Source organism: Lactuca virosa, chromosome 2 (assembly GCF_052849685.1).
Source record: "Lactuca virosa cultivar CGN04683 chromosome 2, Lactuca_virosa_CGN04683_v6, whole genome shotgun sequence".
NCBI classification, from domain to species: domain Eukaryota; kingdom Viridiplantae; phylum Streptophyta; class Magnoliopsida; order Asterales; family Asteraceae; genus Lactuca; species Lactuca virosa.
The window spans coordinates 227386562-227412154 of record NC_136427.1 but is presented as its reverse complement, the minus strand read 5'-3'; the positions used below and the strand labels follow the sequence as shown (position 1 = coordinate 227412154).

Genomic DNA, 25593 nt, shown 5'->3' with positions numbered 1-25593 from the left:
ATATATTTGATTTTATGTTTATTTGAAGTAACTATATTTGTTTAAAAAAATTAAGGAAGCACTTAAGGTAAGTGTTTGTAATTCATTATCGGCGTATTACCAAGATCATACTAACTAATTTCTAATTTTTAGATAAACATAAAATCAAATATAGAAAACTTCATAACAAATGTAACAATTTTTTTTCTTCAAAAAATGATATACCAGTAATCTTTTCGCCATTTACATATTGACGCAGTTATCTTGAGAGCCCAATCCTTGATCGGTGATTAGTTTGGGAAAATCGGGTTTGTGGGTATTGGAACTGAAAAACCAGAACCGATTTACTCCTGGAGCGCCAGTCCTCGGTTCTTCCTTTGAGGGTCTTCGGTTTTGGTTCCAATCGGGTATGGTCCAGTTTGCATCGGGTTGGGAACCAGTCTCCACCCTTAATAAAACCGATCAACTAAATTGGCATAAATTTTTATTATAAAAAACTAGAATTAAACAAGTGAGTTTTACCAACTCGTGGTTTCCACTATGGTTGGCGAAGTCCACATCTGCAATGAAAGCTTAACTCTCACCAACCCCACCAACAAGGCCACAACCACAACCGCACCGGCACCATCCCTTCACCTTCCGATCCTCCATGCCCACTCCCTATATATTCCCATACACCCAATCCTTCAATTTCAGATTCATTTCAACCCACCATTAATCACACTCCATTTCATACTCCAACACCACAGATTCCTCACAATGGCCGCCACCGGAGAAACTCAGCCTGCAAAACACCAAGAAGTTGGCCACAAGAGTCTCCTTCAAAGCGATGCACTTTACCAATACATTCTTGAAACCAGTGTTTACCCGAGAGAGCCAGAATCCATGAAAGAGCTACGTGAGGTCACTGCTAAACATCCTTGGTAAGTCATAATTAAGTGCATGCATTTCCTAATTAATGTTATAACATATATCATGAGTACGTAACAGGATTACCATAAAAACATTGTGGGTGCGTTTCGTTGTCTAATCTGTTTTACTTGTACTACTAAATGCAGGAATCTTATGACGACATCTGCTGATGAAGGACAGTTTTTGAACTTACTTCTTAAGCTCATAAATGCTAAGAACACGATGGAGATCGGTGTTTACACTGGTTATTCCCTTCTTTCTACTGCGCTTGCTCTACCAGAAGATGGAAAGATATTGGCCTTGGACATAAACCGTGAAAATTATGAAATCGGCCTTCCGATCATTGAGAAAGCAGGTGTTGCTCACAAGATTGACTTTAGAGAAGGCCCTGCGCTTCCTCTTCTTGACCAAATGGTAGGAGATGTAAAATTCCATGGATCATTCGATTTTATTTTCGTGGATGCGGATAAAGACAACTATCTTAATTACCATAAAAGGTTAATTGATCTAGTCAAAATTGGAGGTGTGATTGGTTATGATAACACCCTTTGGAATGGGTCTTTGGTGGCACCTGCAGATGCCCCACTTCGGAAGTATGTTAGGTATTACAGAGACTTCGTGTTAGAGCTCAACAAAGCCCTGGCTGCTGATCCAAGAGTAGAGATCTGTCAGCTTCCTGTGGGTGATGGAATCACTCTATGTCGCCGAATAAGCTAATCACGTATAACGGATCAACCAAAATAAACTTGTAAATGATTCACACGTTTGATTGATTATTTCCTTTCTGTAATGCGACAATTTGCATTCATGTTTTAAATTGCGTGATCATAATGTTGTATATTTATATATCATTTAACCTTGTTGACAAATATGTCATCATACACAATAGCAACTCTATTTCGGTAATTGTATATTGAATTGGCATACACTATAGCAACTCTATTTCGGTAATTGTATATTGAATTGGTTGGCCTTTAATCTTATTGAAAATATTAAAAAAAAATCAAAAGATTTCATCATATCATGGTATTTAGCGACAGATTGTAAAAAAAAAAAAAAAAAAAAAAAAAAAAAAAAAAAAAAAAAACATGGTAAAATTTAAAAAACGAATTTGGCGTTGGATACTTCGAAATTCAGTGACCAATGAAGCCGTGCTTTTTCCAATCAAGTTTACCACAAAATTTGAAACCCATCAAATGGCCACAAGCCCATAAATTTATCACTAATTTGCGACAAATTTTAGCAACAGCCTAGCGACCAATGAAATGATTAAGGACCAATGTCTGGTGTAGGTTATTAACCAGGACACTAACTGCTACTTAAAGAAAGTTTTTTTAACATTACAGAAAATTCTGATTGCATAATCAAACAAATCCAGATTTTGCAATATCAAGCAAGGTAATAAACATAAATCCATTAAACTCAACCTTGTTGGAAGTGATGGGGAGCACATAAATGATATGACATAAGCTTTGGGGAGCACATAAATGATATGACATAAGCTTTATGGACAAGTGAGAGAAAGACAAATAAGACCAAAAGAGGCCCAACTTAAAATGAACATAACTTGTGATCCGTAAAGAATTTGGAGGTGTGCGATATATCGACGGAAAGGTACCGACGGGCCGGAGTACCTGATAGATTGACAGAATATCCGTTTTCCTTTTTTTTTTTTGAAATTTCATCTTTTATTTAGAAGGTTATTTATTAGAATTTATTGTTGATTCAAGTTTTCCAAATTTGGCCGTACACTGCAAGAATAATAGCCTTTAGCGGTGACAAACAAATTTCGCGTTATTTGTCCCCGCTAGAGGTGTGCGTCACCGCTAAAGTCTATTCGACATCGATATGTGTCAAACGTTAAGGTAAAATCATAGCCATTGATTTAGTGTCTAATCTAACGACTAGAAATCCACATCGTACACAACTTTTAGCGGCGATACCATTACTGACAACAGTGTCGCCGCTAATACTCAAAAAAGTACCACCAAAGATTGCCGCCAAAGGTGTCGCCGCTATTACTCCGTCTGTCACCACTAAATGGTACCGTCGTTGCTAATGCCCATCGCTGCTAATACCCTCCGCATATAATATTCATCTTCCCTCGTTCTTTACCCTTCTGTCGCATCTTCTTCCTCGGTCGATTTCCCTTTCTACCTCAGCAAAACCTCGACTTTCTCCGTCCAAAGCCATATCGTCGTCCACAACATCAGAATTAAAGCTCATCACCAGAGACCCCAAAGGTATCACCGGCGACGTCACATCAGCGGCGCTGAAGCACCATTTCCGGCGACATTAACAGGTGAGACTTCGGTTTTTTTTTCTCCTTTTCTTTTCATTTCCTCCTCTCCCCACTGAATATACCTGTTGGTTGAAGGAATTTCGAGTATTCTGCCGAAAATTTGAGATCCCCACCAAGGTAGAAATGTTGTTGTCGATCCCCACCAGCATTTAACCGCCACCACCACTGTTCTCACCGAAATTTAACTTCACGGCCACCACACCACAACTTTTCTTTTTTCTATTTTATTATATATAATATGTTGATTTTGTGTATATAGAAGTGTATTTATATGTGGATGTGTATGATGTATGTACATGTGATTATATATATATATATATATATATATATATATATATATATATATATATATATTCATATATATGTATTTGAATATGTATAATGTATGTATATGTGCTTTTGGATGTGTATTATTTTTGTATATGTATATTTGTATGTATAGAAAATTATGTATGTAGTTTGTGTATTTGTATGTGTAACATCTTGTTTTGAAGTACTTTCGCTTTTGATCCTTATATTGAGATTATTACATTTTGGTCCTTAAAATATAAGATTTGTGGCTGGGAGGGGCTAATATTGCCATTTTGGGAAATGTAGGGCGGAGCCACGTACGTTGGGTGTATGGGGTGAAGTCCCAAACCTTAATATTTAGGGTTTGGACCCTATTTATTCTTCATTAACTCTCAAACCTGGATCCTTCCATCAGCCACCATCCTCTCAAAACGTTTTTGCAAACCCTAATCTACATTGTGAGCATTTTTGGGCTTGTGTGTGTTTTGTGCCTTTGAAGAAGAAAGAAGGAAGTTGAGACCATCTTGGAGGAGTGAAAGCACCTTAGATCCAGAATCAGATCATCATTTGACATCACTTGGAGGTATAAAGTTTCGAACTTGGTGAAGTTATACTTAGATCATGTTTAGGTCTTGATTTTATGTTCTTTTAGTCCCATAAGCTATTTATTATGAGTGAGGGTCACCCTAATCCATTTGAGTTGTCATTTCAGAGGTTTTGGAGCCTCTTGATTCCATAAAAATGTAAGATTGGACACTAGTTTCTTCTCATGCATGGCCTAAGTTGTCTTAATGGAATAAGAAGTTAGGTTTTTAGCTCTTGGGATTTGCCTATCCATGGAAAGTCAACAAGGTGGAAACTTTATGAGTAGGAGCCTTGTTTTGCCTAGCCATGGAAAGTCTTAATGGATTAAGCATGACTTAAAGGAAAGTTGGTTGCGGAATACGTTGCCCGTACTCCTTTATGCCCCCGATGATAGAACGCGCGTACGCTGGGCGTACTCAGCTGGGTTGATTCGGTTGACTTTTTGGAATTTTACCTTTTACCTGATTTTGACCAAGTTTGACCTAGGGGTATTTTGAGTCTTTTGGATTGTGTTTGAGAATTGGTCATTTGGATGGATATGTGACGGTTAGAGCTGAGATTCAGAGTCGGGACTTCATCAACTATTGTTCAGATTGAGAGGTGAGTCTTCGTCACTATACTTGTGGGTCGAAGGAACTAAGGCCGGCCCATTGGATCGAATAACTTGTTATATGATAGTATGTTATTATGTTGTAGAGATCTGTTAGATCGGTATCCAGGTATACAAGATGTTAGCATGCAGTAGTGATCTGTAGATCTGCTTGTTTGTCTGTTGACTAGTTATATGTTTATCTGTTATGTATATGTCGACATGTTATGTTTGGTTGGGTTGAGGCGGTCCTGCTTTGTGCTGAAGGCCAGGATACCCGGGGCGGTCTGGATAGACTATATGCCCTGCAAGGCGGTCCAGTCAAACCGTAGGCCTGGAGAGCAGTCTGGATAGGCTGTAGGCCCTGCGAGGCTGTATCAGAGCGTTGGTTTGAGCGAATTGGAGGAAAACTCGTGTGAATCCAGTATCAAACTAAGGAACTGCAAAAGTTTAAAAAAATGATTTTCAAAATTGTTTCCAAAAATAATCAAGAAAGAATGTGATGTATCAGCCGGAGGTAGTAAGTAGACCCCAAGTTACCACATTGTTATTTGATATTATGATATGTTAGAACATCATGCTAGTGATAGGCTAGGGATCTTCAGGAATTGCATGATATGAATTTCCTGAATATATGATGTCTGATAGCCTAGGGTTCTACATTATATGAAATTGACATCATTACTGTAGTTGCTTAGTGTATGCATCAAAATTGTAGATAACTAAGATTTTATACCCTGAGAATGTTTGATTTAGCCTTATTTCATGTTCCTTGTTTGGTTGTGGGCTTAGGGTAGAATCAAGTATTCGACTATCTATAGGATCCAATGTTCTGTATGATTAGCATACACGAGTGTTGCAGGGTAGGTGGAAGTTTCATGAATGAGTTATGAGAGGTCAGCTGACAAATCGAGGGATGTCTTGTAACGACCGTCTTTTGAGGTATTATTTATTAATTATTTCTTAAATTATTGATGGGCCAAATACGAATAAAAAGGACTATTGGTTTGGACTAAGCAAATGGGCCAAAAGAATTGGGCCGTCCATAAGACGTACGCTGGGGGTAGCCTTGGTGTACGCGGGGCGTAGAGGCGAGCATTGGATTCGGGGGGGGGGGGGGGGGGGGGGGAGGGGCGTACGTACGCGCATAGTACCAGGAGTACGCGCAGCGTACGTGACCAGATGTCAAAACCCTAATTTTTAGGGTTTAAGACATATAAATACCCCATTATAGCCACCCCCTGGTGTCCTTACCAGCCCCTCACCCTCAGAAAACCCTAATACGCCTCATACTCCATTGTTGTGTGTGTTTGACCTCTTGAGCTTGTTTTTGGTGAAGAAAATCTTGGAAGAAGTGAAGAGGATTTGGAGAAGAAGAACTTGAGTATCTTGAGCTCAAGGATCTGAGACTATTTCATCTTTTGGCACTCAAAGGAGGTATAAAGCTCCTAACTTTCCTCTTAGAAGCTTAGATCTAAGATTATGGAGTTTTGGACCTTTTTAGGTCCAAAGGTTGGATCTTTATCATGCAACTTCGTTTTTGAGCTTAGGGTTGCAACCCTTGGAGCTCAAAGCATCCCTTTAGCAGTAAGGTTTCAATCTTTGAGGCTTTTATGGAACCATGCATGAGATTTAGCCATTTCCATGGAGTTAGTTGGTATTGTTCTATGTTTGGGCTCATTTGGTGGGTTGCAAGCCACCAAGTGATCGACTTTATGGATTAGGACATTAAAAAGGACTTGGATCTGTAGTTATAGCCTCTGGAGTTGAGTATTAAGTGCTTAATGGGAAAAGTAGCTTAACAGGGTAGTACATTGGGCGTAGCAGCCAGTACGCGCAGCGTACAAGCCATGCAGCAGGTATGCCATGCGTACAGAGGAGTACGCCCCACATACTCGACAGTATTGGGCTTTTACCTTTTAGGCCTTGGTTTGGGCCAACTATTAGACGTATCAGTTATTGGGCCTTAGTGGGCCATCAGAAGTCAGATTTGGGACCAAGGACATGATTAGGCTTAGGGAAGGCCCATTTGAGAAGTTAGACCCAATTTAGAAAATTGGGCCATTAGTGGGCCTTAGTGGGCCATGAGTGGACTTATAAGGATTAGTTGGAATTGGGCCTTGGATATGGTCCAAAGTTAGAGCATGGGTAAAATGGTCATTTTACCCTTAGTAGGATTCTCAGTTTTCTGACTAAGTATTATTGTATAGAGTTATCCGGGGAGTCGTGGGAGCAGCCAGCAGAGATTCCTCATACACGAGTTCAACATCTAGTTTTAGAGGTGAGTCTTCTCCTATAGGAACGGGTCTAAGGCACCAAGGTCGGCCCGTTTATTTGTGATAGTGTGTGTCGGGGTTAGCTTGATGTAGATTTTATGTTCCGGACTTCGGTTTGATGCCGGGACAAGCCCGAGGAAGTTAGTATGCTTGATGTATTTGTGATTCTTGCATGTGTCTGATTATGTGTTCCGGACTTTGGTCCGATGTCGGGGCAAGCCTGAGGAATGTTAGCTTTCATGTTATGTTTATGTTTATGTTCATGTTATGCTTGTTGATATGATATGTATACCGGACTTCGGTCCGATGCCGGGCAGGGCCTGATGCAGGGGCGGGGCCCAAGTTATACCGGACCTCGGTTCGATGTCGGGCGGGGCCCGATGCCGGATTCGTCCGATGCCGGGCGGGGCCCGATGCAGTGGGCTAGGCCCAGTATGTGATTATGTGTATGGTATGTGGTAGCTTGGGGGAACTCACTAAGCTTCATGCTTACAATTTTCAGTTTTGGTTTCAGGTACCTCAGCTAGCAAAGGGAAGGGCTCGAGATGATCGCATGGCACACACCATAGTTTTTCTAGCCTGGGAGATTTACTCTGATATTTGTTATGAGTTCATGATATGCTGACAGATACCATGATATTTTGATATACTTGGTTTATGATTTTATATGATGATGATGATGATATTTATGGTTTATTAATGTTTTAAAAAAAAGAAATTTTTGGTCTGTATTTTTGGGATGTTTCAAGTTGGTATCAGAGCCTTGGTTTGAGGGATTCGGGCACACTCTCGGGTGTTTCTGGACTCAAACTAAGGACTTGGTATGAAAATTTTCAAAAGAAAATCATTTTTATAAAAAGAATTTTTAAATGAGAATTGAATTTTGAAAAAGAAAAGAACTTTGAAAAGAGAAAAGGGTGTGGTGCATGCAATCAGCCGAGCTCAAGTAAGTACTCCCAAATTACCCATACAAGTTATTGTTATGTTATGATTATCAGCTTTATGAGAACAACATGCTAGATTAGGACTAAGGATCTAGGAAGGATGCCTTATGTGCCTATTATATGTGTACCAGCTTTATGTGAATTGCATGCTAGTTTAGGACTAAGGATCTAGGAAGGATGCCTTGTGTGCCTGTTATATGTATCTCAGCTTTATGAACTGCATGCTAGTACAGATTAGTCAGGGGTAGCCTGAGAGAGATATGCTTGATTATGTTTACTCGATGCTCGAATGTTGCCTGCTTTGTGCTTTTAGAAGTTCCACTTATCTTTTACTAACTAGTAAGTGACTATCTTACGTTACATATTGCGAGGATTAAATAATTTCAGAAGGTCAGGTCTAGCTCTATTGCGCAGCTCTTGTTTGAGTCCAACCGTTGTAGGGTAGGACCTCTGATTCGAAGAATTATCTAGTCTTAGTGATATGTAATAGTATTCACGAGCTAGTTAGGGGAGATAGCAGGGACTTCTTATGTAGCTGATGGCAGAGAGTGGGTTGGTGATTACCCTAGGGCAAGCCTAGGAAGAGTTTAGTATGAGATCAATAGTAGTAATAGTAGTAGAAGGGACTTGGTGGAGTCAAGGCAGATCTTGAGGAAAGTACGGATAGATGTGGAAGGTAGTATGGGCCCGTACTACTGAAAGCATAGGATCCGTACTCGAATCAAGGAGGGCTGAGATGAATCCAGGAAACTTGTAGTATGTTAGATCCCTCGAGATTTTATGAGTATACTGATGTTTGTTATGGTGTATTTTCAGTATGGTGGTTCTACGCCCTAGGCCGACTGGCTCTTCAGGTGAGGGATCTGGCTCGGGCTCTGGATCCGAGCAGATGGATGAGCAGACGAGGGAGTTTATTTTGTATGAGATCACACGCATCATTCTCGATCAGACTCCTATGATTTTTGGATCGGTCAAGGAGGGTATTTTAAAGCTTCTGGATGAGAAGCTAAGCGTTTTACGCACTGAGATGGCGGCCATGATGGGATCGCGCACATTGACTTTCAGGGAGTTCAGAGCTTCTGGAGCTCCCGACTACCATGGGGCTCGGGACCCCATTGTGAGCACCAGATGGTTGGCGGATGTCACCAACGCATTCCGCACTAGCAGATGTCCCGAGGGGGACAATGTTAGGCTTGTGTCCTGTCTCCTGAAGGACAGGGCACGTGACTGGTGGGAGGAGGTTGGGAGAGCTATTGGTGATGATAAAGTGTTGGAGGCGATGACCTGGGGTGATTTCACGACCAAGTTCAGGGCCGAGTTCGCACCTGTTATTGAGGTGCAACAGCTTGCTAGGGAGTTCCAGGATCTCCGGCAGACGACTGAGACAGTGGCGGAGATTACCGCCAAGTTCAGGGAGAGGGCCCTTCTCGTTCTGCAGTATGTGGCGGACGAGGAGATGAAAAAGTCCCGATATCATGAGATGTTGAGGAGCGATATCAGACAGATTATGAGCTGCTCCAGCTGCAGGAGGCTGGAGGATATGATAGCGAGGGCTCGTGAGAGAGATTGATTTAGAGATGGAGAGGAAGAGGAAGACGGAGGGGATTTCTAGCATGGAGAGTTCGGGCAAGAGGCCCAAGGTGTCTGACCACAGGTCTAGGGGTCAGCAGAGCCGCAACCGTTGTGGCAAATGCGGCAAGTTGCACGATGGGGTGTGCAAAGTAGGGAGTTTCGGCTGCTTCAAGTATGACCGAACTTGGCATATGAGTAGGGATTGTACATCTACTACCACCACCACTACAACATCTGATCTTATTTGCTTTCATTGCAATCAGAGGGGACACAAGAAGTCCCAGTGTCCGAGTGTAGCATCAGCAGGACAAGTGGTGGCACCCGCTCCTACCACTTTCAGGATTACAGACGGCCGTCAGGGTCGGGCAGAGGCGCCAACGGCGAAGAGCAGAGCCTTCCAGTTGACAGTAGAGGAGGCACATACAACCCCTGATGTGGTTACGGGTATGTATCTTCTCCATTATCTCTTTATTATTTCTGATTATTACTCATGTTTGTGTGTTTATGTATAGGATCGTTCTCAGTGAACGGCATATCAGCTATGGTACTGTTTGATTCGGGAGCTACCCGATCTTTTGTGTCACTCGCACTTAGCAAGCAATTTAGTGGAGCTCCGGGGGAGATGGATTGCCCACTTGATGTAGAGATAGCCGATGATAGGACCGTCAGGGTTGTGAGGGTTCATAGAGGGTGTACGCTATAATTATTCGATCAGCAGTTTTCAGTAGATATGGTTCCTATTCCTCTGCGTGGGAATAAGGTTATTGTGGGTATGGATTGGTTGAGCTCCAATGGGGCAGTGATTGACTGTGAGCAGCAACTAGTGAGGGTTCGTACTCCTAGTGGGGGAGAGATAGTGATTCAGGGAGAGAGGCTACAACGCGGATCGTGATGGGTTTTGTATACTACAACATCCTATGGTGCATATACAACCCTAAAAGATTTGGATCTATGTTTTCTCTAATTATACATGCATATGGTTTCCAAAGCTTTATGCCTACAACTAGCATACAAATAACATATGTATAATAAGACACGTTTTAGACATACCTCTTGATGTTGTTGATGTTGTTAGGAAGACTTTGGCCTTTAAGAACTTAGTGCCCCAAGTGTTGCACCTCAAATGGAATCATAACTCACCTAGGACAAAGGTGACTCTTGAGAGAGAATTTCCATGCACCAAAAAACACCTCCATGAACTCCAAGAACTAGAAGTATGGGTTTTTAGGTGATGGAGCTTATATTTATATGTAGGATTCCAAGAGTCATGGGTATAACCCAAATCCATACCCATGGGTTTTATGATCCATGGTTCATGTGGCCCAACTCTTTATGTATCCATACATAAACTTAGTCCAATATGGATCATAAGCCCAACACATATAAATATAACCAATTACAATAATTAGTCCCCATAGATTTAATTAGTCTCTTTTGATCACTAAATTAATTCCAAACTAATTCTTGATCAATACTAATTAAATCATATGATTTCATATTAATATATTAGAACTTATAATATATTAATAAATCATAAATAACCTCTTCTCAAAAGTCCATCCTAACAAATTGTCCTGATGTTATGCAACCCAAATGGACCATGCTACTCTCGGGTCGAGTACATACCAATAATAGTTATGGGCTTAGACATCTAATCCAACAGTCTCCCACTTGGATAAGTCTAAAACTATTATTGCAAATATGACTCCAAAATCCCGACTAGCAATCGTAGCTCTTAAAAGCCGTTGTCGAACTCTGACCTAGTCAATGACGTGTCCATTAGATAAAGGATCATATATTCCTCCATTCTAGATATCATATGGACTGTGACATGAATTATAATCATTCTCTCTGTCCATCTGTTGTTTCCCGATTTTTTATTTATGACGACCTACTAATTGAACAAATCAAATCAGTCCAGGCCCGGCCGAGCACTTAGGTTTGTCATCACTAAATCATCGAGGGGCCCACAGATATCGCTTTTATCCACATGGGGTAAAAGGAATGGATAAACTTCGACCCAAATGCTCGCTTGTACTCACTCATCAAATTACACACAACGATATGTTTTATAACATCTAAGTTACTGGTGCGTTTACATATGTCAATGTGCAACCAACTCGCAACTACAACTCACACGTCTCCGTTTGAAGAATATAAGATATTATCGTCTCATGATCACTCGTGATAAAATTCATGAAGTGATTCAAATGAGCGTGGGTTTAATCCAATACTCGAATCTTATTCTAGGAGCACTCATGAATACTGCAACTATGTCTAAAACATCTAGACATACTACAGACCCATTCATGACAGTCTTGCCTCAATACATACTTCGAAAGTATAATCAACTGTGGACGGTTTGAATAACCTAGTTATTCGGGAAGTCAAAACATGCAAAGTGAAACACAAGAATAATACTAATCCTATATGGCCCCAAAACTTTTGAGCCATATGGATTACTTATTATTCATTGTATAATGTTTCAAATAATCAACTTAATACTTGAACTAAAACAATAGTTATTCCATGCTACAAGCATGCACACTATGTTTACCTATGGTCCTTTCTTTGTGGAATAGATCAATTGAAAACATTTCAATGATGCTCATTTCACAATTCCAAATCCTTATGACAAATGTAATAATACAAGATTCTTTTCCAATTTGTTAGATTCTAAACTTATATGCAATGATCCTCTTGTAATGACTATGCACAAAAGTCATAAAGACTTGGCAACAGACATTACAAAGTGTTCCAATGGAGAGTCATTCCATGGAAACGAAGTCTCACATTCAAAGTACATTCCTTTGAACATCCTTCTTGCATTAAGTTTTCTAATCTTACACAGATTTAAAGAATAACTTCCACTTATGGAAACATTTCCATATTCCCATTTTAACTATCACTTCTGAACAAGAGTTGCCTCTTTTCAGAATATGTCAATATGGTCCTTCCAAAATTAACACTATACTTCCAAGTGTCCATGAGTAACCAATATTTGGTAAGCCTCAGATTGTCCTCGACATTTGCTTAATCATTTTAGTCATATACAGTTCTGGTCCTTTTTCCCTCTTAATGCCCTAGGCATTTGGAAAATTCAGAACACATAGAAATATTATAGCATATGCAATTGATCCTATACCCGAAGCATATGGGATACGATTCATAATGTCTCACATAAAGACATGATCCTAGACCAGTATTTTGCTATAATTTTTTCTGTTAGCCATGTTCTCAAAATTTGGACTATAAAGAGGGATGACATAATCATAATCGAATTTTGAGAACGCAATTAATATTTCCATATATAGAATTTCCTTATGTTGAACCATTCCAACATAACATTCATATATATGTTGGGTTATGAGCATTCCAACACTCCTAAGTGTACATGCAACCCTAAATACCTTGGATCTATGTTTTCTCTATTATACATACAATTATGAACATCCAAGGTATTATCCTAATCTAGCATACAAAATAATAAATATAACAAGATAGAATACATACCTCTTTGATGTAGAATGTCTTCATAAAGCTTGAGTGCCTAGTGCCCCAAGTGTGACACCTCAAATGGTTCACACAACACCAAATACACTTGGAATAACTTGAGAGAAACTTGAACACTCCTTGAAATCGTCTAGCCCTCACACTCACACATTAGTGCCCGATTTCTTGAGCCATGGGATTCTTTTATATGGTGGCTATTAGGGTTACACCATGTAACTCATAACTTTACCCATTCCTTATGCTCCATGGATTTTAACCTCCATGGAGTATCCATGGGTCACCCCATGGACTTGTTGGGTTTTGAGCATTCTAACACTTCCTAAGTGTACATGCAACCCTAATAAACCTTGGATCTATGTTTGTCTAAGGTACATGCAAAATATTATTTTCCAAGGTTTATAACCTATCTAGCATGGCATGGGGTACTTTTAAACATAAAAGGACTAGATGAATTACATACCTTTTGTTGATTGTTGATTCCTTGGAGTTTGAGAGCCAAGCACCAATAATGTGAATGCCTCAAATGGAAATCACAAATCACCACAAACTTGGAAAATGTATGAGAGAGTATACTAACACTTAGAAATCGGCCACCACTATTACACACACACTAGGGTGTTATTTCATGCAACATGAGCTTGTTTATATAGTGTGCATGGTTAGGGTGAAACCCTAATAACCCATGTTTTTTCCTTTCCAAGGATCCATGGGTTAAAAGCTCCATGGATCATCCATGGACTTCCACATAAGCTTAGCCCATTAACAAATGAGTATTAGCCCACACCATATAAATATAATAGCCCATGATTTAATTTGTCTTCCTTTTAATCACTAAATTAATTCATAATTAATTCAAGATTAAAACTAATTAAATAACATGACTTATTATATTATAACTTATAATATATTAATAAATCGTAAGTATACAATTCTCATAAAATTATCCATAAACAGTTTGGGTGAAGTGCAACCCAAATGGACCATGCCGGGTCGGGTTAAGTATATACCAAATAAGTTATGGACTTAGACACCTTATCCAACAGTCTCCCACTTGGATAAGTCTAATAACTGTATTTGCGTATGTTACTTCAGGAACCAACCAGCAATCGTAGCTCTCGAAAACTCTGTTGAACTATGAAGTGCCATTTTAGATAAGTGATCATATAATCCTCTGTTCTCATGATATCAGCCGGACAAATACATGGAACAACGTCGTACTTATTGTCCAGCAGTTTGTTTCTCAAAACAAAATCATCGAGGGGCCCAGATATCGCTTCTAATCCTCCAAGGACTAGAAGGAACAGATAAACTTCGACTCATATACTTGTTTCTACTACTTGTTGAATTATACACAAAGGCACGTTTTATAACATCAAGTTACTGATGCGTTTACGTGCAATCAATGCACAACCAACTCATAGGTAACAACTCATATCTCTAGGTTTGAAGAGTTATATGATATTACCGTCTCACGATCACTCGAGATAAATTCCATGAAGTGATACAAGTGAGCGTGGGTTAATTCCAATACTCATAACTTATGAGTACTCATGAATGTTGTAGCAACCATTGCTATGTCTAAACACGTTTAGCCATCTACAAACTCGATTCATGACAGTCTTAATTCATACCTACTTCCAACATATGAACGACTGTGGAGTGTTTAAATAACTTAGTCATTCGGAAAGAATAACCTAGCTATTCTGGAAGTCAAAACATGCAAAGTGAAACACAATAATAATCGAATCCAATATGGTCTCAGAACCCTTTTGAATATAAATAAAACCACCTTTTATTTATCACCATATTGATTAAACATTATTCATTGTATAATGTTTCAAATAATCAACTTAACACTTGAACAAAAACAACAGTCGTCCCATGCTCCTAGCATGTACACTTTGTTTTTCTAAACAATAGTTATGCCATACTCCAAGTATGCACACTATGTTTGTCTATGATCTTTACTTTGTGAAATAGATCAATTGAACATGATTCCAATGATGCTCATTTCACAATCCCAAATCCTTATTGTAAATGTAAGAATTCCTAATTCCTACAATTTACCAAAAAAAACTGTTAGATTTTAAACTTATATGCACTGATCCTCTCGTAATGATTATGCACAAGGTCACCAAAACCTTGTCATCAGTCATTACAGAGGATTCCAAAGGAGATCAACTCTATGGAAACGAACTCTCATATTCAAAGTACATTGCTTTGAACATCCTTCTTGCATAAAAGTTTCTAACTTTCTCATAGATTCTTATATCCAACTCCCAATATGGAAAATTTCCATATTCCTATTTTGATTATCATATCTGAACAAGAGCTACCTCTTTTCAGAATATATCCATATGGTCCTTCCAAAATTTAACACTATACTTCCAACTGTCCCTGAGCAACCAATCTTTGGTGAGCCTTAGATAGTCCTCGACAATTGCTTAATCATTTTAATCTTATCCAATTCTAGACTTTTCCCTTCTTAATGCTCTGAGCATTTGGAAAATTTAGAAAGGATGAATATTATAGCACATGTGACCGATCCTATACCCGAAGCATATGGGACACGATTCACGATGTCTCACATAAAGACCTGATACTTGATCAGTCTTTTGCTACAATATTTTTTTTTTATTTTCCATGTTTTCAAAAATCGACTATGAAGAGGGATGTCGTGATCATAATCGAATTTGAGAACGCAATATATATAGAATTTCCTTATGTTGAACCATTCCAACATAAAATTCATATATATATCCTTGACTAAAGATGATTAAGAACTCAATCTAAGCTTTTAGAATTCAAATGAAGTATAATTTCCTCTCCCTTAATTATAGCAAAACAACTTTTTCAACCCCTACAACTTTACGAATTGACACTTTTGTTTTCTATAATCAACATTGCTAACTTGCAACACTAAACATAATAATCATGCTCCCACTAACATGATGATTATCAGCATAACACTTATGCTCCCACTAGCTCTGACATATTTCCAGAAATCAGCTGGACTTCTGAAATTTAGATTCGTACACCCTTTCTTAGATAGCTCACATGTGTGTCTAAACAATTTCCAGAACTATGAAAAGGGATGCCGTAATCATAGTCTTAATTGTTTAGACCTTTGCCATTTCTCACAAGTCCATGTTAGTGTGCCGGTTAACCACACACGCTCCACTAACGACTTTGAGAATGCAAACATCACAATTGCTATCTACTTAAAATCTTCTTAGTGAAAGCATTTCCTCACCATCATTTTCATGAATCGGAGAGAAACCTTATGACACTTAGATTTTATGGTGTCTAAGTTCCTATCCATGTGAATTTGTCAAAACCATAATCACAAGACAAGGTTAGTAACAAATTCAGCCTTACATGGATTGAACTTGTTCAATCTTAATTTCTTGTCATCTGGTAGCACAAGGCCCACCAATGCTTCCAAGCTGTTATGCACACAGTTTAGAACTAACAGAACTCATATGCATAGTTAACTCAATAGGAACAGACACAGAAACAAGAATTATGTCAACTTAATAGGTTGCAAACCTTAAGTCGTGTGCTAGTGATAAAACTCAGGTTTTACTCTTGATTAAATCTTGAAATCCTTTCAGGATCTTTAAGACTCCCACTGTCCTCTTGACATATAAGTTTCCCTAGTCAAGAACCATTCCTTGACAAAACAAATATTCAAGGGATAGTGCAGATTCTTATCAAGATAAACACTTCACACAATTGGTCTTAGTTGGTCTTTGTCTTATCCAAGACATCACAACTTACCAATTTCAAATGTACAGGAGTAGAAAACATTTTACACTACATTTGATAAGTGTTTTAAGCCTTACTTTATGTCACTCAATGTTACAATCTTGGATTATGACTCTAAGAGTTGTTTTGGAACGAAGTATGATCCATCTTCTTGATTTTAACCATTCTAACAATTCATGACCCCTCATCTTAGTCATAACAATGTACTAAGATGTCCTTAGAGTATGAATTTGTGATATGGTTTCATAATCATTAAGATGATCATAAAAACATGTATGATCCATCTTCTTGATTTTAACCATTCCAACAATTCATGACCCCTCATCTTAGTCATAACAATGCACTAAGATGTCCTTAGAGTATGAATTTGTGATATGGTTTCATAATCATTAAGATGATCATAAAAACATGATACTAAAGTACTCTCCCATCTTTTCAGATTTGAGAAACTTTTATCTTTCTGCCAAATTTGATTCTTCTCATCCGTTCTGCCATACATTGAAACTTTTCCAATGTTACAGAATTATACTTAACCTTATAAGTATAACCATATTTACTAATCTTTAGTAAATCATGACGAATTGATCTTTGTGGTGGACCTTGACCAGCACACACCCAGTGTACCTAATTCCTTAGTCCTTCAATTAACTCACATATGCATGTGATCAATGAATTAGTCTCAATTTTACAAAGATGAAAATTCTCATTCATCATACAATACAACTTGTATGATTCCAAGTTTTTGTCTAACTGAAGTTTGGGTGATGAGAACCTTTCCTCATTTGGTAAATTCAGACACTACCACATATGAGAGAATCAAACTCATATTTCCAATATTGCTAGAAACATACAAACATCAATTTTCCATAAATGCCATTGTAAGGGGATATAATATAAAATAAACTAAACAAAACTTTTATTTCTTTATTAAAATGCGGAAAAATATTCCTTACAATGCAATTTTAAATGAAAACTATGCTATTACATATTTTAAGTAGTGGCTCAAAAATCCGATCCTCGAACCATGCGATAGAAATCCATCTTCGTGATCAGATTCAACACACTCTTCTTTTAACCTTCCATTTGCTCGATCCTGCTAAACATCAAGATGCAACCTAGTCACATCATGTAATAAGAATCAACAATTAGGAACTTTAACAAAGTCAGATAGTGGACTTACCTGAAGCCGAGTCAAACATTTTGTCTCTACTTGCTTTCAAATATTTCAGGTATTCAGGGCAGCTTCGCTTCCAATGTCCCTTCTCATGACAATAAAAACATATAGACTCTTTGGGAATGGTACACGAGACAATCACAAACTTAGCCTTTCCCTTTACCTTTTGGTCAACCGGGTTGACCAAGGCCGATCCCCTTCCATTGGGACGAGAAAGCTTTTCTGGACTTCCAATGTTACCATTGTCCATGTCCATGGAAGTTTAAGAAATAGATTTTCCATCAATATTTGCTTGACCATTGCGCCAAATCATTGCTGATTCAGCAGCAACAAGCAAATAAGAAAGATCTATTAGGGTTATGTCGGGATCTGTCATATGGTAGTCTTTAATAAACTCACTATATGACTCAAGAAGTGACTGAAGAACCCAGTCAACAGCGAACTTCCTTGAAATAACAGCACCCAGCATTCTCAACCTGTCTATGTGTGACTTCATTCCTAAGACATGAGTACACACAGGTCTTCCATCTTTATGTTTCATTTCTAGTAGAGCTTGAGTGATCTTGAACCTTTCAAGTCTTCGGGCTTGTGGGTCAGGGAGAATAAATGGAGGAGGTGGGGGGAGTGAAGCATGATGTTGAGGGACATCATCTTCAGGAGGAAAGCTTGTTTCAAGCGATTTGGGAAGATCATAGTTGTCTGAACCAGACATCTACAATGGGAGAAAATCAAGTTAGTTGATTCAAGTCCTTAATATAATACCCAATATGAAATATTAAGGCTAGGACCCAACACAATATTTTATAACTTGGAAGAGGGATGCCGTAATCCAAGCTATAAAATATTTGAAGGTAGGTGAATGACGATTCACCAATTTCCACAATGAAAAACGAAATAATTTATTAGGTTTTAATTGGATTTGAAACTCCTAGATCTTTTGAGATTCATTGAACTTTTCAATGGCATGTTTCAATCTCGATTGTGCCCTTCAGGTTTTGTGACTGGGATGCCGAGGATCACAAAACAAGGTGTGAATAACCATGAAAACTCACTTGGCACCCTTAATATTATCACCTAATCGATGTGCCGGTTAACCACACACGGTCCACCGATCTATGATAAACATTAAGTCACCCTTCGTGATCCTTACTAGTCCAAGTTAGTGTGTCGGTTAACCACATACGCTCCACCAACGACTTGGTAAGGTACAAAGTGTGAATTTCATGGGTTAGCACCATATTCACATTTTCCTAAAGTAACTAAGATTGGGAATTTATAAAAGGTTTAGTTACTTTATAATATTCATTATACTTTTAATGAGAATTTAAAGTCATTGTCCTACCCGTTCGGCTAACGACCCTCCACCGATCAAGGAAGCGGTGGGTGAGAATGGACACCCATTAAGTTGCCATTTTATAGGCAACAACCTTATACCCCCCTTTTAGACCGGCTTCGTGAATGAGGCCTACTAACGGTAAAACGACTTGATCTTATACATATATATAATAATTAACCATTAATGTTATAAATAGTATAAGGGTTGAATTTTAACTTTTAAAACTCTAAGGGTTTGGAATTAAAGTTTATTAAAGTGTGTAAAACTTTACAAATTCCAAAACTTGAGGGCAAGTTTTGTAACTATCCAAAACTTTTCATTTCATAACTTATGAATTAAAGGTTCATAAAAAATGAAGACTCTTCATTTTATGTAACTTATGTGTTTTAAATGTGTGTTTAAAAGAAGTGACCTTTGGATATCCATAACTTGAGGACAAATTATGGACTCCATTAAAACACATAAATGATCAAGAATTAATCCTAAACAATTCAGCAAATAATTCCTATCATCTTCTAAATTCATAAGAACATGAACATGATCATCAAAGTTTCAAGAATTATATGAACACATACAAAGCATGAAATTTTGATATGAGCTATTGTAAATGGATTAGAACTACCATTACACCAACTAAAACAAGTTTTAAAACACCAAAACAGTTTAGGGTAATGTTTCTAGTCCATTTCCAGCAGCAAAAGTCGAAAATCTGCATTCTGAGGCTCCTACTCGCCGAGTGCACGAACCTACTCGCCGAGTAGGATGAGTTTACACATGAACTCGGCGAGTCCCCCCATGGACTCGGCGAGTTCATCAGTCAGACAGCAAAAAATCGACTTTTTATCACTATTTTGCATCAAGTATCAAACAAACAAGCCTAGGCTCTGATACCGCTGTTGGGTTTTGAGCATTCTAACACTTCCTAAGTGTACATTCAACCCTAATAAACCTTGGATCTATGTTTGTCTAAGGTACATGCAAAATATTATTTTCCAAGGTTTATAACCTATCTAGCATGGCATGGGATACTTTTAAACATAAAAGGACTAGATGAATTACATACCTTTTGTTGATTGTTGATTCCTTGGAGTTTGAGAGCCAATGACCAATAATGTGAATGCCTCAAATGGAAATCACAAATCACCACAAACTTGGAAAATGTATGAGAGAGTATACTAACACTTAGAAATCGGCCACCACTATTACACACACACTAGGGTGTTATTTCATGCAACATGAGCTTGTTTATATAGTGTGCATGGTTAGGGTGAAACCCTAATAACCCATGTCTTTTCCTTTCCAAGGATCCATGGGTTAAAAGCTCCATGGATCATCCATGGACTTCCACATAAGCTTAGCCCATTAACAAATGAGTATTAGCCCACACCATATAAATATAATAGCCCATGATTTAATTAGTCTTCCTTTTAATCACTAAATTAATTCATAATTAATTCAAGATTAAAACTAATTAAATAACATGACTTATTATATTATAACTTATAATATATTAATAAATTGTAAGTATACAATTCTCATAAAATTATCCATAAACAGTTTGGGTGAAGTGCAACCCAAATGGACCATGCCGGGTCGGGTCAAGTATATACCAAATAAGTTATGGACTTAGACACCTTATCCAACAGGACTTAGTCCAACATAAGGAATCTTGGATCACAAGCCCACATATATAAGAATGAATGATTTACACAATCAACCCATATATTTAATTAGTCTCCTTTTGATCACTTAGTTAATTCCAAATTAATTCTTGATCAATACTAATTAAATAACCTTATTAATATATTAGAACTTATAATATATTAACCAACCTTAAGTGTTATTTCTCTCATTATAGTCTATCCAAATGCATGATGCCATGCAACCCAAATGGACCATGTCGGGTCGGGTCAAGTCTTACCAATTATAGTTATGGACGTAGACATTAATCCAACAGTCTCCCACTTGGATAAGTCTAAAACTATTATTGCGTATGACTTCAGGAACCGATCAACAATCGTAGCTCTCAAAAGCTTCTGTCGAACTCTGACCTTGTCGATGAACTCTGACCTTTGTCAATGACTTGTCCATTAGATAAGGGATCATATATTCTTCCATTCTAGATATCATATGGACTGAGACATGGATTATCAATCATTCTCTCTGTCCATTTGTTGTTTCCCGATTTCCGATTCATGATGACTGACTGATTGAACAAATCAAATCAGTCCTGGCTTGGCCAAGCACTCACATGTATCATCTTTAAATCATCGAGGGGCCCACAGATGTCGCTTTTATCCCGAAGGTAAAAGGAATGGATAAACTTCGACTCATATGGCTTGTTCTACTACTTGTTGAATCATACACAAAGGCACGTTTTATAACATCGAGTTACCAATGCGTTTTCGTGCAATCAATGTATAACCAACTTATAGTAACAACTCATATCTCTAGGTTTGAAGAATATAAGATATTATCGTCTCATGATCACTCGTGATAAAATCCATGAAGTGATTCAAATGAGCGCGAGTTGAATCCAATACTCATAACTTATGAGCACTCATGAGTGTTGTAGCACCACTTTGTCCACCAACTTGGACCTCTACAAACCAACCCATGACAGTCTTGATTCATATCTACTTCCAACATATGACCGACTGTGGATGGTTTGAATAACTTAATCATTCAGGAAGAGCGACTTAGTTATTCTGGAAGTCAAAACATGCAAAGTGAAACACAAGAATAAATGAATCAAATATGGTATCAAACCCTATGAATATAAATAAACACTTTTATTTATCACCATACTGATTACTCATTATTCATTGTTTCGGTTTTATCAACTTTATACTTGAATTTAAAACAATAGTTGTCCCATGCTCCAAGCATGTACACTATGTTTTCTAAACACTAGTCATGCCATACACCAAGTATGCATACTATGTTTGTCTATGATCTTTACTTTGTAAAATAGATCAATTGAACATCACTCCAATGATCCTCTTTTCACAGTCCCAAATCCTTACTGCAAATGCAAGAATTCCAAATTCATGCCATATACTGAAATCTGTTAGATTCTAAACTTATATGTATTGATCCTCTTAATGATTATGCACGAAGTCAGAAAGACTTGACAACAATCATTACAGAGCATTCCAAAGGAGATCAGCTCCTTGGAAACATCCTTCTTTCATTAAGTTTCCTAATCTTACTCAGATTGAATAATTTCTAACTTTGAAACATTTCCATATTCCATTTTGACTATCACTTCTAAACAAGAGTTGCCTCCTTACAGATTATGTCAATATGGTCCTTCCAGAATTAACATTATACTTCCAACTGTCCTTGAGCAACCAATCTTAGGTAAACCTTAGATTGTCCTCGACAATTGCTTAATCATTTTAGTCATATCCAATTCTAGACCTTTTCCCTTCATAATGCCCCAGGCATTTGGAAAATTTTAGAAAGGATGAATATAGCACATGTAATCGATCCTATATCCGAAGCATATGGGACACGATTCATGATGTCTCACATAAAGACTAAACCAGTCTTTTGCTATAATATTTCCATTTCAATTTGCCAAGTTCTCAAAATTCAGATTATGAAAAGGTATGTCGTAATCATAATCGAATTTTAGAACGCAAATAATGGACCCATAAATAGAATTTCCTTATGTTGAGCCATTCCAACATGAAATTCATATATATATATATATATATATATATATATATATATATATATATATATATATATATATATATATATATATATATATATATATATATATATATATATCCTTGATTAAATACGATTAAAATCTCAATCTAAGCTTTTAGAATTGAAATGAAGTATAATTTTCTCTCCCTTAATTATAGCAAAACAACTTTTTCAACCCCTGCAACCTCACGAATTGAAACTTTTGTTTTCTATAATTAACATTGCTAACTTGCAACCTTTGTCATAATTATCATGCTCCCACTAACATGATGATTATTAGCATAACACTTATGCTCCCACTAGCTTTGACATGTACTCAGAAATCAGCTGACTTTCTTACCAAAGTTCAGATTTCTGATACTAGATTGTTTTGATAAAACTTTATCAAAATCATACACCTCTCTTAGATAGCTCACATGTGTGTCTAAACAATTTTATAACTATGAAAAAGGATGTCGTAATCATAGTCTCAATTGTTTAGACCTTTGCCACTTCTCACAAGTCCATGTTAGTGTGCCGGTAAACCACACACGCTCCACTAACGACTTTGAGAATGCAAATATCACAATTGCTATCTAGCTAAAATCTACTTAGTGAAAGTGTTTCCTCACCATCATTTTCATGAATCGGAGAGAAACCTTGTGACACTTAGATTTAATAGTGTATGTGTTCTTATCCATGTGAATTTGTCAAAACCATAATCACAAGACAAGGTTAGTGACAAATCCAAACTCATATTGATTAAACTTGTGCAATCTTAAATTCTTGCCATTTGGCAGCTCAGGTGCCTACCATTGCTTCCAAGTAGTTGTGCAACCAATTGAGAACTCTCAGAACTCCTATGCAAAGCCAACTTGAATAGGCACAAAAATTTCAACACGATAGGTTATAAACCTCAAGTCGTGTGCTAGTGAAGGACTTTAGGTTTTATTCTTGATTAAGTCTTGACACTTTCAAGAGCTTTAAGACTCCCACTGTCCTCTTGACATATAAGACTCCCTTGTCAAATATTCAAGAGATAGTGCAGATTCTTTATCAAGACTAACACTTTACACAATTGGCCTAAGTTGGTCTCTGTTTTATCCAAAACATCACAACTTACCAATTTCAAATGTACAAGAGTAGATAACCTTTTACTCTTACATTTGACTAGTGTTAACAAACCCTCTTTAAGATATGTCACTCAAGTTACAATCTTGGAGTATGACTCTAAGAATTGTTTTGGAACGAAGTATGACTCATCTTTTTGATTTAACCATTTCAACAATTCATGACTCCTCTTCTTAGTCATAAGAATGCACTAAGATGACTTTAGAGGACCAATTGTGATATGGTATCTTAATCATTAAGATGATCATAAACATGATACTAAAGTACTCTCCCATCTTTTCAGATTTGAGAAACTTTTATCTTTCTGCCATACTTTGATTCTTCTTATTCGTTCTGTCTCACATTGAAACTTCTCCAATGCTACAGACTTATACTTAAACTTATAAGTATAACCATATTTACTGAACTTAAGTAAATCATGATGAATAGTCTTCTTGATCTTTTGTGGTGGACTTGACCAGTGCACAAGAATGTGTACTCGATCCCTTAGTCCTTTCCTTATTCACATAAGGAATTAGTCTTAATTTTCCAAGCTGAAAGTTCTCATACATCATACTATACAACTTGCATGATTCCAAGTTTCGGTCCAATTGAACCTTGGGTGATGAGAATCTTTCCTTATTTTGTAATATTAGACACTACCACAACCGAAAGAATCAAATCCATTTTTCCAATATTGCTATCAATGGAATCTTATAAGCAACAACTTTTCACAAATGCCATTGTAAGGATACTTAAAATAAATAAAATCAAAACCTTTTTCTTTTATTTTAAAACTTTGCGGAAAAACTTATCCTTACAATCCATATGAAAACCTTGTTGTTATCTATTCCTAAGCAATATAAATATCATAACTCTTAAGTAATAGCCCAAATTTCTGATCACCGAACCATGCGATTGAAATCCATCTTCGCGATCAGAATCAGCATGTACTTAATAGAGTTAGACAATGGACTTTACCTGAAGTAGAGCCAAACTTATTGACTTTAACATCCTTAGGTAAATTTGGCAGCTTCGTAACCAATGCCCCTTCCTTTGGCAATAATTACCTATGGACCCTTGATAATGGGACTATCTCAGACTTCGCCTCTCTCTTTACCATTGGGTCAACCGAGTTGACTATGGCCGATCCCTTTCCATTGGGAAGAGAGAGCTTTACTGGATATCCAATGTCATCATTGTCAATGTCCATAGCGTTTTAGGAAGTTGATCTTAGCAAATAGATAAGATCATTAAGGGTCTTTTCTTAGTCTGTTTCATAGGATTCGCAAAAGAACTCACTATGTGACTTAGAAAGTAGTTGAGCCACCAACTTTCTCAAGACTTTGACACCCAACTCTCCCGGCTTGTCAATATGTGACTACATCTCCAAGATGTGATCACACCTAGACCTTGCCTTTCCAATAGGGCTTGAGTGACCTTAAACTTTTTAGGAACTTGTGGGTTAGGGAGAATAATTGGAGGAGGTGAAAGAAGTATGATATCCATGGGACATCATCTTCATTTAGGAAAGCTTGTTTCA

At 37.6% G+C, this 25593-nt stretch overlaps 1 protein-coding gene across 1 annotated transcript; it reads left to right on the top strand.

The window, feature by feature from the left end:
• Positions 1–655: 655 nt before the first annotated feature.
• LOC145160333 (caffeoyl-CoA O-methyltransferase-like) lies at positions 656–1760 on the top strand. The gene is made up of 2 exons (XM_079079480.1): positions 656–902; positions 1038–1760. Exons 1-2 carry the CDS (start codon positions 739–741, stop codon positions 1606–1608), a joined length of 735 nt encoding a protein of 244 aa, XP_078935606.1. The 5' UTR covers positions 656–738; the 3' UTR covers positions 1609–1760.
• Positions 1761–25593: the final 23833 nt, after the last annotated feature.